Raw genomic sequence first — 15739 nt, 5'->3', positions numbered from 1 at the left:
TTTTGTAGTTAGTATGGTAAGTTAGTTCATGCAGGCTCCTCGGCCAACTCACTTTGACACGGTTTATAGAATCCTAAGATATTTGACAGGTGTTCCAAGAAAAGCCATGTTGCTTAAAAGACACGATCATCTTCATATCGAAGTCTACATTGATGCTGATAGGCCAAGTAACACGACTGATAGAAGATCCTCTTTTGGTTACTGCTCCTTTTCTTGTTACTTGGTGAAGTAAAAAACAGAGTGTGGTTGCAAGTAGTGTAGAAGAAGAATTTAGATCATTAGCCCATGGTATTTGTGAGGGTAAATGGATAAGAAGACTATCGAAAGAATTGATATTCACTTAGGTGAAGCCCACATGTTTTTACTGTGATAACAAGGCAAGAATTCCCATTTCCCAAAATCCAGTCCTTCATGATAGGACAAAAGATATTGAAGTTGATAAACACTTTATAATGGAAAAGATCAATACATGTGTATACCCTACCTTCAGACAACCGAACAAAATGCAAAAGTGTTAACTAAAGGCCTTCAAAAGTGGCAATTCAACAAATTGGTTGACAAGCTAGTAGTGACTAATATCTTCAAACCAACTCGAGGGGAAGCGTTGATTATTTCCTTTTTTGTATTATATTTTATTGTATTGGTTGTATCATATTTGCCAAATTTGTTTTTTCTTTCTTTGTAATGAGTTGTTCTTCTATTTAAGAAAATAGTAATCTCTTTGTGAAATAAACAAAAAATTAGATTCTTTTGTATCATATTTGCCAAATTTGTTTTTTCTTTCTTTGTGCAACAGTTGTTCTTCTATTTTAGAAAATAGTAATCTCTTTGTGAAATAAACAAAAAAATTACATTATTTGGCAGCAAAAGAATCGGTGGCCTAATAAAATGTTGGAAGCACCAATCTAAATTAACCTTTTCTTACAACAAAACGTGAGCAGCCTTGTGTTACAAGATAAAGTAACAACATCATAATTCCAGAAAGAAAAGAAAGGGAAAATGGACACGTACAATGTTGAGGTATCCCAGTATCAAATCGAGAAGGCATCATTCCTCCACATCCATGACATTGTAGATGAACCATGTGTGGACTACAGCGAAATCCAGCATATTCAGTACCTGGAAAATAAAAATCGACTTGTCAAATTGGCATAAAATGTAATCAAAACATTTAAATCACTTGGAAATGAAGTCATAATTTTATGAAGACAAGAAAAAGGAATGTGTAAGAAGACTAGTACTCTATTTATAGAAAAAGTAAACTAATCCTAATTCTAATCCTAATTAATAAAAAGAAACTTAATCCTAGTTCTAATAAACCAAAGAAACTAATCCTAATCTTAATCCTAATAAATTAATAATATCCTATTCCTACCAAATCATACACCCAAAACCTCATAAAAGTCTCTTCCAAATGGCTGATTTGATGTTCTTTCTTGTGTTTCACCTATGCCCTAAACTCATAGAAAACACGTTGCCCTAACTCAGCAGTGGAAAAGAGGTTCACTTCCACCTAGGTTCTCTTGAAAATAAGCAAAACGATGGTGTGGACTAATTGAAGAGGAAGAAATTAACCAAAGGTTGGGTTGAGAGACCTACGTACGATAGGAGTGGTCTAGTTGCAATTCGAGTTGCTTTTCTTGCTCCCGTCACAGAAGTTGCAGTGGTAGTTGTAGTTGCCGTTTCAGTAGTCATTTTTGTATATTCTTTGAAATCTCATATATGACTCGTATAATCCAAATCACAATTAGAAGAAATAGCCATTTTTCATATTGTTTCTTGACTGTTAAGCTTGAAAAAGAGAGTAGGCGCCCAAGGCCCAGTGAAGGAGGAGCTTTTGCAGCAATGTGAAAGTACGAATTCCCAGAAGCAGCAAAATAAGTCAGAGTTAGCAGTTTCAGTTAGATAGGTTGGAATGGAATGGTAGTAGGGTTTCGAAGCAAGAAGAGTGAGAATTCTCAAGTCCATAGAATTCGATGTTGGCAGTTGACCGACACGAGGGAAAGTAGAGTAGCTCTCAGGACTGTGGGACAGACCAAACCAACAAACCAGCAAACTCCACATGTGCCGTCTCCTAGAGAAGTGAGATCTTCACGATTAGCGCTACGGTTCACTCACAATCAATCTATGGATCTTTCATAGCCTGACTTACGAAGGCAATATGTGGAGCAATGAGCTATTTGTCAAAGAAATAAGTCCTGACGGTTATTCTAGGAAAGGAATGAAAGTTGATGCTAAGTGATATGTGCAGCAATGTGCTATTTTCCAAAGAAATAATTTGGAAGTAATGTTGTGTTTGCCCATTCCTAAACAAGTTTGAGACGACATCACGACGAACATTATTGAGGGATTGCCCAAGTCTTTTGAGTTCGGCACCATTTTGGTTGTCGATGATAGACTTATTAAATGTGCACATTTTGTGGCTTTGTTGCATCCATTCACATCTAAGGCGGTCATGGATTAGAAGGTGCACCAACTTATCAAATTGTTCATCTCTTTTCTTTCGTTATCCCATCATGGATCAAGAGGTGTACTAGGACATTTCATCTAAGTTGACATCCCCTTAGCCATATCCAAATGTGCTAAAATACCCAAAAACCAAAGTGTAAATGTCCAAAAACAAAACAAAACAACCCAAAAGAAGTACAAAGAAATACAAATAAAAAGGCTAAACATCCACCGAAGAAAAGACGACTGATTAGGCTTATATCTCACACTGAGTGATTCTTGAAATTCTTGCCATGAGGAGGCTAAAATTTTGCTGACTCCGACCTGGTTTTCTACTGAGAAGCTTGCTCTGAAAAAGTTTCTAGATCCTTGTGGCTGTGCATATAGTGCACATTGAGGGAGATAAACAGTGATTATACATCTTCCTTTGTAACTCCTCTAAATTGTTTAGAACTCCAAAAACCATTTTCCAAATTAGAATATCGATTCAACGTGGACTTGTGTATTTCCATAATGCTTTTACCAGCTTTTTATTCAGAGGAATGAATTAACTGAAAATTTTCCAATAGAAGCGAACAACCATTGTCTTCGGTCGATTCTATGCCTTACTTTTCTGTGTGACACAACCCCATGTGATTCTGAAACACACTCACTTCTTCAACCTTCAAGTTTTAATGAAACAATAGTTCCCAACAAACTACTTCATGCTATATAACTAAGAATCTTGATGGAACAGTGGCTCGATTGAAAGCTCGTTTTGTTGCCAAAGGTTATTCTCAAATCTATGGTATTGATTATTCAGATACATTTTCTCTAGTTGCCAAATTACCTTCCATCCGCCTATTTCTTTCCATGGCTGCTACACATAACTGGTCTTTGCATCAACTTGACATTAAAAATGCTTTTCTGCATAGTGATCTTCAAGAGGAAGTTTATATGGAGTAACCACCTGGGTTTGTCGCTCAGGAGGAGAGTGATAAAGTATGTTGCCTTCGAAAATCTTTGTATGGTTTGAAACAGAGTCCACGTGCGTGGTTTGGTAAGTTTAGTCAAGCACTTGTACGCTTTGGTATGCAAAAGAGTACATATGATCATTCTATTTTTTATCGTCGATCTGATAATGGTATAGTTTTACTAGTTGTATATGTTGATGATATTGTTATTACTGGAAATGATGCATCGGGTATTTCATCTCTCAAAACTTTCCTTCAGGGTCATTTTCACACAAAAGATATGGGTCAACTGAAATATTTTTTGGGCATTGAAGTGATGAGAAGTAAGAAATGTATTTATTTGTCTCAACGAAAATATGTACTTGATATGTTGTCTGAAACAGAAAAATTAGGAGCCAAACCAAGTGGTACTCTGATGATGCCGAATCAGCAACTTGTTAAAGAAGGAAAATTATGTAAAGACCCTGAGAGATATAGGAGATTAGTTGGGAAGTTGAACTACTTAACAATGACTCAACCAGACATTGCTTATTCTGTTAGTGTGGTAAGTCAGTTTATGTCTTCCCCTACAGTGGATCATTGGGCTGCAGTAGAACAGATTCTATGTTATTTGAAAGCTGCTCCTGGACGTGGGATCTTATACAAAGATCATGGACATACGAGAGTTGAATGTTTTTCTGATGCTGATTGGGCGGGATCTCGAGAGGATAGCAGATCAAGCTCTGAATATTGTGTCTTTGTAGGCGGAAACTTGGTATCATGGAAGAGTAAGAAACAAAATGTTGTTTCTCGTTCGAGTGCTGAGTCAGAATATAGAGCTATGACACAATCTGTGCGAAATAGTATGGATTCACCAACTATTATCTGAGATAGGCTTCAGTATTACAGTACCAGCTAAATTATGGTGTGATAATCAAGCTGCACTTCACATTGCATCTAATCCAGTATTTCATGAATGAACTAAACATATTGAGGTGGATTGTCACTTCATTCGTGAGAAAATCCAAGATGGGTTGGTGTCCACAGGATATGTGAAGACTGGAGAACAATTGGGAGATATTTTGACCAAAGCTGTAAATGGAGCAAGGATAAGCTATCTGTGTAACAAGCTGGACACGATTGATATATTTGCTCCAGGTTGAGGAGGTGTTATGATATATATATATTTATATTATATGTCCATTATCGTAATTGTACATACAGTCTAGGGTTTCTCTGTTCCCTATATATATGCAACTTTATTTTGACTCTAAATGATAATAAGAAAGATAGTTTTCTCTGACTTCTTGAGTACAAATGCCAAGTGTCACGGTCACACTTTCGTGAGTGCCTCGAAGCGATCATGTGGCACTTGTTCCCACACTAGAACAAGTCAACCAAACTCAATCCAAATAGCCGATGACACAATGGACGTACTTTGCAACATCCATCCCCATTCTTGAGAAAATGTTTTAGAAAACGGGTTTAGAGAAAAAAATTTTGCTAACATTTGAAAGCATGTTTGGGAAACGGAAGATTGTTATAGGGCTATAAGCAAAAAGAGACAACAATAGCTTTATATCTTATAACTCTTAGATGTGTGGATACGATGATTAGTCTTTCTCCCACAAAGTGCATTTTGAACAAAAAGAGAACTGGCATGCTTGCATATGCTAAAGTGTGAGGAGTCACTTACAATAAAAATATTATGAAAAATAAAGAATACGATAAAAGGTGTTGGACCGGTAATGCGGCCATGGGCAACATGTACTGGACAAGCATGACCATGGCACCATGGAAGTGTCGTGGGATTTCTTCTCTGAATTTTTGGGGAGGAGGTTGTTCTTTTTCTACACATTCCTCCACAAACAACTCGTGGATATTGCTGATTATGTTCTCCAAAATCTCTGATTTTCAGCCTCTTCCCCTACTTCAACCTCTTCTAATTCCTCACTACTTAGACTTACAACTAATTCAACATCTGAGTCTTGAGTTCCTTGATCATTAGGACTGCCAGCTTCCTCTGGAGTACCATTCCCATATTGCTCCTTGCATGTATTTTTCTCACACTCTTGTTGTGAGTTTAATGTACCTCACACAAAGGACACATTTGAGCTTGCTAGTTTGTATTCGGTGAAAGAGAGAATGAAGCTTAGATTGAGGATGGACTAACTTGGTTGAAGCTTGGACTAGACAGCTGCAAACTTCCAAGAGATCCAGATTAACATCAGTGAACGAAAACTAGATTGCTGATCCTGGGTATGCCTCTCTTGAGCCTTTAATGGACAAACTCCAAAAGACACAAAATTGAAAAGACCAAGCATTGTTGAAGGATGTCTTTTTCCTGATAAAATGCTTCAAGAAGAACTTTGGAGAGCAAGAATTCTTTTTAGTTTTGTGTTAAAAGTGGTAAAAGAAATAGACACTGAGTTATGCAGAAATCCGAGTACTAGGAGAAAAACCACGATCTAACTTTTCTTATTATTAACAAAGCATACAAAGGGGAAAGTAAATAGACAATAAGCTTATGATAAAGATGGAAAGAAAATTAGGTTAGATCTTTCCTTCAAGTCCACTAATTCTAACACTCCCCCTCAAGTTGGAACATAGATATTAATGAGACCTAACTTGCTAACACATGAATCAAAGCTCTGTCTAAGAAGCCCCTTGGTGCGAACATCAACAATCTGTTGGCTCGAGGGGGTGTAAAGAATGCATATGCAGCCATTGTCCAATCTCTCTTTAATAAAGTATCGATCAATCTCTACATGTTTCATTTTATCAAGTTGAACTCGATTGTTGGCGATGCTAATACCTACCTTATTACCACAAAATAATTTCATTGGCACCATACAGTTTTGATGAATGTCGGATAAAACTTAAGCCAAATTTTCTCACATATCCCCAAAAATCATAGCCCTGTACTTAGCTTCCTGCCACGTAGTTGCTGTTTTCAAGCAACTGAGTGTGCGGCACAATGGTGATCTCACTCACAAAGAAGCATCAATGTAAGCCTTCTAGAGGTTACTGACTTGCTAGGTTGTGAGGAGCTCGTGAGAGCTGGATAAGAGTAGGCAAAGTGTGTGGAAGAGTTTGGGAGAATGAATGAGCAAAGCTTTATTGAGAATTCCCGAGGATGGTTACTAATGGGACCCATTAGGGTATTTATACAAGGATGCACCGACATTAGAACACTTAAACCACCTTTGAAGGACGGCTAAAATACATATAGAGCCTTCTAGGGCTTTCATGACACTCTTAGACCGATATAGAAACTTCCAGACACTTCCAGGCGCACTTAGCATGTTCAAGAATGCTCTCAAGCCATCCGAGTCTCTCGCGCACGTGCTTATCGTCTGCCTAATCTGGCTCGCGCGTGTATATCCTTGACCGTCCATGCGCGCGCACCCGTTATGCAAGGCTGCACGCGAGTCATGTGCATGGCTGTGCAAACACCAAGCATGTTGTGTGTCAAGCATGGGCCTTCGTATCTTCGTACTAAGCTTGTGTACCTTCCGCAAGGACTTAAATTGGTTTGGCAGTAATTTCACCATCACTCTATCTCCCACTTGGTACTCTTTTAGCCTTCTTTTCCTATCAGCCCATTTCTTCGTTCTCCTAGCAGCTTTCTCAAGACATGCCCTAGGGCTGTTTGTACGTATTGTGGGGCTACATATGCCTATGATTCAAAGAAAAAAAGGTTCACCTAATCTAAAAAAACATTTAGAGAAATGTAAGAAGTATACAAATCAATCTGAAGATAATGTTGAAAGAGAGGAAGATTTTGTAAATAGTTTGATGGCTACATTTTTCACTCAAAAAAATTGTAGAACAATACTTGCTTGTATGGTCATCTTAGATGAATTGCCATTTAAATTTGTAGAAAGTGAAGGATTTCGTAAATTCCATAGAAAATGACTGTTGCAAATGATTGTTTTCAAATGTATACGAGGAAGAGAATTTAAAGTGTGCATTAACTCGAAGTGGACAAAGATTTTGATTAACAACTTATACATAAATTTCTATGCAAAATATTAATTACATGGTTATAACGGCTCATTTCATCGATGATGATTAGAACTTGTACAAAAGAAATTTGAACTTTTGTAAAATAGCTAATCACAAAGGAGATATAATGAATATACAAAAGAAAGAGTGTTAAGAATATATGAAAATAATAAATATACCTCAAACATATCAGTTTGAGCTTGTAGGGTTAGCGATAGTTCAACAAACAGAGTTTTTTAGAAGAGTCTTGAATGAAGAGAGTGAACAAAGAGGTGATACAAAACAGAAAGAAAATATTTACCACATTGAGGGCATGGAAGCTCTAAACCACCGCTCTCCTCCAGGCCCAATACAAAACGAGGCCTTTTTTCGTTTCGCTTTTTCACAGACCCAATGACCTAGAAGAATTACAAACATAATCAAAATGGGAAATGGTACAAGAAAATAAAAACAAAATGGCACAATAACCATATGAAAGACCTGTAGGAAGTTCTACAAGTGAACCCACGGTAGTAGACAAATAAAAAAGGGGAAACATTGTAAAACTAAAATGCCCACATTCAAAGCAAGCATTAAAATACATTACCTAGACATTAGCTTCATCTAAATTTTGTAATCAAAATAATCATGAGGAATTTAGATTAAAGTAACCTTTCTCTCCAATCAAAAGTGGGAGATGTTGACACTGACAGCTTGAAGAAATTTATACCACGCACCAAAAGTGAAGGACTAGAGAGGAAACAATCTGCATCTTCAGAAGCCAAATTTTAAAAGAATTTACTGAAGAAGATTCAAGGAAGGAAGAAGGAACTCTATTCTAATTACGATCATTTAAATCAACTGGTGTAGCATTCCATATTGTTTTCTTAACAGCTTATAGAACCTAAGTTAGTTCGAGAGATCCCTATCATTTGAACTCCCACATAAATAACCAAAAGAGTACTTTCCTTATCATTTTCTTTCTATACAGGGCTAGAATTTTCTATGTATTCCATTTCATCCTCCAAAACCTTCACACTCTTTTAGTTAGAATTTTTTTTTTAACGGAAACAAGCCTCTTCATTGATCTAATGAGTGAGACTAAAGCTCAAAGTACAAAGAAATGAAACAACTTACAAAGAGATAATAAGGAACAAAAAGGAACAAAACCCAAACACAGCTAAACCAAAGGGAAAAAGAACAATCTAATACAAAGGGGAAAATAAACCAACCGGAACCAACACCCAAAAAACAGTGCATAACAACTCAAGAGAACAAACAAAAACCAAAACAACCAAATCCAACTGTCGCAGGCCGAGAAACTGCTAATCTTCCAAGAGGGGAACGACAAGGCATGAATGAAATTTCAGAGGTTGAAGTTGTCTTGCAATCTCTCGATCAACTTTAAACTAAAAAACACAATTTTAGTCTAATAAAATCCGAGAGAAGTATAAGAACTGTCAGGTCAAAATTAATTTGCATTCTTCAATAATGGATCTTGGGTGCTGGAATTTCAGAATGGGGCAAAGGGGTTTTATTAGAAAACTTTCTCCACTTTTGAAGACAAACTCTTCCTCATCCTCATGAAAGAGGGCAATAAAATCTTCTACAAAATTGCCAAATTGTTCAGGTGACTCTTGAACTAGAACTTCCTTGGTGCCAACAAAATCCTCACTACTTATGCTGAATGGAAAACTGACTTCAGAAGAATAATTTTTTCTTTTTTCCTGCATGAAGACGAAGGAGAAATAGGTGCACCTTTTAGAAATTTAGCGCCCGGATTAGGATTAAAAGTTGAGTAGTTGAATTTCTATGAAGGAAGCACCGAAGAGGAAGACTTCTTGATGGAAGGTGGTAGCTGAGTGTCACAATCACAACCTTCCTAATATGGGACGGATGATAGTGCCCTACTTACCTACTCAGGCAAGTAGGTCAACCATACGAAACTCACAAGTCGTGATGTAGCCTCACTTCAGGTTTTGAGAGCAAATGGTTTGATAAAACATGAGAGAGAAAAACTTAGTAAACATCATTAAAGAAAGCATCGAAGATTGTCAATTGCAAGAAAGCTTAGTTTGCAAAGAGTACAACAAGGCTTAGTCAAGGATATGACTGGTGAGACTCCCTTATAGTACATTTTAAACAATTTTAAATGTGACAGGCTAGCACATGCAAAAGTGTGAGCGATCACTTACATGATAAACAACATAAAAATGAACAAACTTACTAAACTAAATATGTGGCATATATATAATGTGGTTGAGGATGGTTTGGGCTAGCGGCCGTAGGTACATTCACCCTGGATGAGCATGCCCAATACATTCTCCCCCAAAACATTAACGTCCTCGTTGACTAGCGAAGCTTGAACCCCTCAATCTCGTGGTTCCATTCTGTTAAGTCTTCGGCACATTCCCAGCTTGTCTCTTTAGCAGGGAGGTTCTTCCACTTGACTAGAAATTCATGAATCGTCCCGGTGTTTTCTACGCTTTCTGATCTTGTCAGCAAGGATCTCTTCAGCTTCCTTAAATCCTTCTGTTGTAGGTCGATGATCATCCACGTGGGTAATGCCACCTTGTATGAGGTATTTCCAACCTTCTTTAGAACTTCTACAAGACCCTCGTATTTTCTAATGACGTTGATCTTTGTAGCCTCACAAGCGAATCTGTTTGAGTCTCAATTTAATGAGGACTTGGTCTCCCATACGAAACCAAGTGCGCGACGCCTTTTGTTTGCCCATTCCTTCATAATATTTAAAGGCTTTCTCTAAGTATGCTCAAACAATCTCTGGTTTGTTTCCACTCTTTGGTAAAGTTGTTTGCATGAGGAATCTTCCCTGTATAGGGACGGTTAATGATATGAGGTAGTAATGGTTGCCTCCCACTTGCATCTTCAAATGGACTTTTCCCCATTGGCGAACTCGTTTAGGCATTGAAATAGAATTGGGCCACATTTAACAACTAGACCTAATTTTTCTGCTTGGCATCAACAAAATGACGTAAATATTCTTCAAGCATGCAGTTGAATCTTTTTGTCTGGCCATCGGTTTGAGGGTGGTAGTTTGAATCTGTCATCTCTTCCGCCAACGATGCTTGTCGGAATTCCCCATAACTTTACTCCATGTTTGAAGAATAAGTGAGCTGTCAGCTTAGCAAAACAGAGCTTGAGTGTAGGGATGAAGGTGACAAGTAGCCTAAGTAACCTCAAGGAGAAATCGTTCAAGAACCAAGATTGTGGATCTTTCATTAGAATAAATAATGTGTTTCGTACAAAAGGAGAAGACTCCTTATTTATAGAGTTCAATTACAAATGGGGTAAAAAAAGGAATTAACCTAGAATATTACCTAATTGCCCAATTAACCTTTAATCTTCTTACATCATGGCATGCTTCGAGAATTGGTTGATGATGACTAAGATTGCCTCGTGGTCACCAACCTTAAGCAGATGGGTAATGATGTCCACAAATACACTTTCACATGGTCTTGTCAGAACTAGTAGGGGTTCAAGAAGCCTATAAATCTTTGCCTTTTCGAAAGTATCTTGTTGGCAAATTAAGCAGGTCTTAGTATACTATATCACATCACCTCTCATATTCAGCCAGAAGTATCCCTTGTTTAGCATGACATAAGTTCTTCACCAACTTGGATGGCCAGCCCATAAGGTGTCATGACATTCGTGTAACAACATTTTCCACAAGTCTCCCACCCTAAGGACATATAATCGATTTCCTTTGGTCACCAAGAAGTCTCCTTCTATCCAAAATTGTCTCGTCTTACCAGCTTCAACTAAATTCATGATAGCTTGGGCAGAGGGATCCTTTTGCAGGAACTCTTTTAGCAAGTCGTCTCCATTGATCCATCAAACTTACTTGTCTGAATGTGAGCTAACATGCATAGGGCTGCATGTTCGCTTTTTTCCGACTCAAAGCATTAGCTACTTGGTTACTTGTTCCCTTCTTATGCTCAAATTCAAGGTCAAACTCAACTAGGAATTTCTACCATTTTGCATGTTTTGAAGTAAATTCCGGCTGACTAAAGAAGTGAAAAATGGCACTCTTAATCGTCTTTACTGTCTCCCAACAAACACCATCACCAAACCCTCAAACAATGAACCATGACAAGCATTTCCTTTTAGGAATTGTATATCTTTTCTCTGCAATGTTCAACTTTCGACCTTCACATGTGATGGGTTGGTGGTCGTTTTGAAGGAGAACACGTCCTAGAGCTAAGTCAGATGCATCAACCTCGACTTTAAAATTTCTAGTTACATCAGCAATCTCAAGGATTGACCCCTTGATCATAGCTTGTTTCAAACCATCAAAGGCGGCTTGACATTCTGGGGTCCAACTCAAAAGGGTGTCTTTCTTCAACACTTCGGTCAGCAATCCTACTCTTTTAGGAACCCTTCATGAATTGCCTGTAGTAATTGGCTAATCCAAGGAAAGAGCACAGTACTGTGACTGTCAGTGGTATTTTCCAATCACATATCGCCATAATCTTTCCTTCTTCCATACCAATTCACCCACATTCTATCACATGACCCAAAAAGTTTATTCTTTGTGTTACTACTTTGGTTGGCTAATTTTATTAAGGTTAAAAATTTGAGCAACATGCTAGACAACATGTCAAAGACACTAGTAATAACTTTGGGATCATCGAGCAACAACTTCAACAAAATATTCTTTCCATATATGAAAGATTATTTTGCATATTTCATGGATCTCTTTCTCCAGCCGTCTCTGTTTGCCTTTTTCTCATGCAAGGAATATTTATTTTCTCCTAAATTAATATTCTCTAGGCTAGCCATATATATATGTTACTCTTTTCATTTTCAGGGTTAGCCACCTGATGAGAAAAGTGAGTGTACATTGGATGTTTTGAGTTTAAGGTTTGTCTAAGCCTTAACCTTCATGTATTGTTATTGAGCATCCTTTGTTTTCCTAGTAGTCGTTGTAATTGAGAGGTTTTTCTCTTTTGATATAGTATTTAGGGGGAGCCTAAATATAGAGAAGGTGAGGGGATCTCACTTTTAGGGGGAGCCTGAGCCTATTGTATTGAGAGGATCTCATACAAAGCTTGAAGAAGCGTATTGTGAAAGTGAAGAGAGCTCAAACTTAGGGAAGCCTAAGTTGAAACGTTGAAGAGCAAGTTATACGAGTCATTGAAGAGGGAGTTTGTCAGATAAGTACTTTCATTGTAATTGCTTAACTCTTTATATAGTGAAGTTTCATTCCACCGAGCACACTTCCCTTACACATAGGTGATTTTGCACCAAATTAGGTTATCAATTTTTGTGTTATTATTTTTCAACTTGCTTTTGTAACGACCCTCTTGTTGGATAAATTGTTAGTGACATTGCGCCTCTGTCGTTATCCACCTACTGTTTTCTCACTTTGTTGAGCGAAGGAGCACGTCTCTCACTTGACACACAATTGGTTTTCCTTCAATTTTTGAAAAACCATCTAAATGTGATTCTTGTGTTCTTCCATCGTGGAGCTATAGACTACTATGTCATCTAAGTAAACTACGACAAATTTGTCGAGATATTTATGGAAGGTTCATCAGTGTGCAGAAGGTTGTGGGGGCAATAGTAAGACCAAAAGGCATTACGAGGAATTCAAATGCCCCATACCTTGTGATATATGCCAAAAATGTTGGTAAGACCAAAAGAAAATAGCTAACGAGTTTGAGATAAAAAAATCTAGGGAATCGAAAGTAGTTCTTTGGAATGGAGGTGGTAAGATCAAGGGAAGACATCTATGTCTAACAAGGAAATTACACCTTTACCTGTTAAATGAAACATTATGACTGAGTGTAGACCTACTGTAGACCTACTGTAGACCTACTGATACTCCTATTGAAATCAACATGAAACTAAAAGATTTTGATGACAAAATTCCTATTGATAAAGAGAGGTAACAACATCAAGTGAGAAAACTGATTTACTCATTTCACCAAGACTAGATATTTCCTATGTTGTCAGTGTTATTGGTCAGTTTATGCAGGCAACCTACGAAGAACATATGGAAGTTGTGAATCAAATTGCGAGATTTTTTAAAAACTCTGCAGGTAAAGATCTGAGTTCAGGAAAACTAACTTGAAATGCATTGAGGCTTGTATTGACTCTAAATGGGAAAGATCGATTATTGACACAAATTCTACCTCTATGTATTATACCTTTGTATGGGGTAATCTAGTTACATGGAGAAATAGAAAGCAAAGTGTTGTTGCTAGAAGTAGTATGGAAGCTGGGTATAGAACTATAAGTTTGGGAATCCGTGAAGAAATCTAGATGAAGAAAGTTGCCTGATCTTCACAAAGATAGTGAACCTATGAAGCTCTATTGTGATAATAAAACGACTATAAGCACAGCTAATAATAATGTATAACATGGTAAAACAACACGTGGAGATTGATAGACACTTTGTAAAAGAGAAACTAGACAATGGCAATATCTATATTCCGTATATTCCATCTTGTCAACAAGTTGCCAATGTTCTCACCAAAGGGTTACTCAGACCAAGTTCCGACTCATGTGTTAGCAAGTTGGGTCTGATTGACATCTACGCACCAACATGAGGGGAAGTGTTGGAAATAAGAGGCTTTGTTGGTAGTTTAAGTTTCGAGGGTATTTTAGTATTTTACTTTACCCTAAGTTTATTTCCTTTTTATTAGGGCTGGTTAGAGCTATAAAGTTGTCTTCTTTTGTAAGTTTCTGTTAGACCTCCCATAATACTATAATATAGTAGGAGAAAAAAGAAAGAGAAGTCGGAAGTTATTGGGTAGCTCTGATGTAATAACTCGGGACAATCTCGGGGTGGAATAATGCAATTGCTTGGGAGAATCTCGGCTTGAACTCGGGGACTGTTTTACTATTTAGTCTTGGTTAAACACGAAGTTCTAAGGGTAGTACTGTTATTTTTACTGGTTTTGAGTCTTATAGATATTTAGGAGGGAAGGGGTAGTTTAAAGGGAAGGAGAGGAGTCTATGAGAGGGGAAGAAGTTTTCAGTTTATGAGTGGGCTGTTTTTCCTTGAGAGGAGGAGAACAGAGTGGTATGTTCTGGTTGTTTTGTTGTATTTCTGTGTCTTATTTCCAGGATTGATAATCTATCAATCTGTCTTTGTACTTAAGTATCTTTTACCAAGTTGAATAAAGAACATCTACACAAGTGTTCTATCACTTTCATTGTGTGTTAAAATAATAAAAAGAGACTATTTTGTTCTAGGTTTTCCACGTAGATCTTATGTTCTTTTTTCTACTGTTTAACAATAATATTTAACATTCTTCCTCACTTGTGGGCTTGAAATATGAAAAAGGCCCAACAAGTGGAAACAAATATTAATAAGGGAGGAAACAATTTGGGGGTTCGAACACAAAGCTTCTTGAACCAACTTGCTTTGGTACCATCTTAAATCACCAATTTCATTAATTCAATGAAGAGACTTGCTTCCTTTTAAAAAAAGTTATCAATTGATTCAAAAGCTTAAGCACTTATGGGTGACGGCAAATTTATATAATATCTAACTAATAGTAACAATTAAGATATTAGTATTCCTATCATTGCCATTACATTAATGCACAAGTGTGACCACAAATAAGATTACTTACCAGATTTGATTGTATTAATGAACAAGAATCCAAAGTAGCAATTTCTTCAACCGAACGTCTAAGGGAAGAATCAGCTTGCAATATATCCTAGACAGAACATGCAAGCCAACCAGTTATGAGATAGAAACTGGAAATAAATAAATAAATAAAGACTTGGTACAATAAGAATTAAAATGTCTATAGAACTGCCGAATTGATGAAGGGGAATTAAGAAATTTACCATGTTGGATGCTTGTTAGGATCTTGGTTACGAGAAACAAGAAAATAATTGTCTTGTATAAAATGCGAAACTACAATCTCAATAGCCTTTCGAGAGAACTTAGACAATCCCCAAAATAATCCCTCCTCCTCTAAGATCCTAAAGGTTGAGAATAATAAAATCTTATTCCTTTCCAAGTGCCCTATGGCCATTCTAAAGATACAAATTTGGGTTAGCTACGATCTAGGAATGAAACCTAAATAATAACAAAATACCTAAAACATTTAGATAGAAAAGATATTACTAAATATGGGCACATCCAAATCTACAATACATAATTCTACACTCCCTTAAAGTTGGTGCGCAGATGTCATGCATTTCTAACTCGCTCACAAGATCCTGAAACATTGGTTTACACAATCCCTTGGTGAAAATATTTGCAGTCTGCTCTTTGGAAGGAACAAAAGGGATGCGAACTACTCCTTCCTCTAGAGTCCCTTTAATGAAGTGTTGATCTACCTATATATGTTTTGTACGGTCGTGCTGGACTGGGTTTTGAGAAATCG

General features: G+C 37.1%; 1 protein-coding gene across 2 annotated transcripts in view; it reads right to left on the bottom strand.

The window, feature by feature from the left end:
* The window catches only part of LOC103486049 (uncharacterized), a 47655-nt gene that overhangs the window by 16795 nt on the left and 15121 nt on the right, over positions 1-15739 (bottom strand). For both annotated transcript variants that reach the window (XM_008443864.2, XM_008443863.3), the window contains exons 7-9: positions 14975-15061; positions 7690-7786; positions 1012-1119 (exon numbers count right to left, since the gene is read on the bottom strand). In XM_008443864.2, the coding sequence (XP_008442086.1) occupies positions 1012-1119; positions 7690-7786; positions 14975-15061 (292 nt within the window). The remainder of the gene's footprint in view (positions 1-1011; positions 1120-7689; positions 7787-14974; positions 15062-15739) is intronic.

This window comes from Cucumis melo, chromosome 8, assembly GCF_025177605.1.
Source record: "Cucumis melo cultivar AY chromosome 8, USDA_Cmelo_AY_1.0, whole genome shotgun sequence".
Taxonomy (NCBI): Eukaryota; Viridiplantae; Streptophyta; class Magnoliopsida; order Cucurbitales; family Cucurbitaceae; genus Cucumis; species Cucumis melo.
Note: the sequence above shows the minus strand (reverse complement) of the source record. Positions and strands in the feature narration are given on the sequence as shown.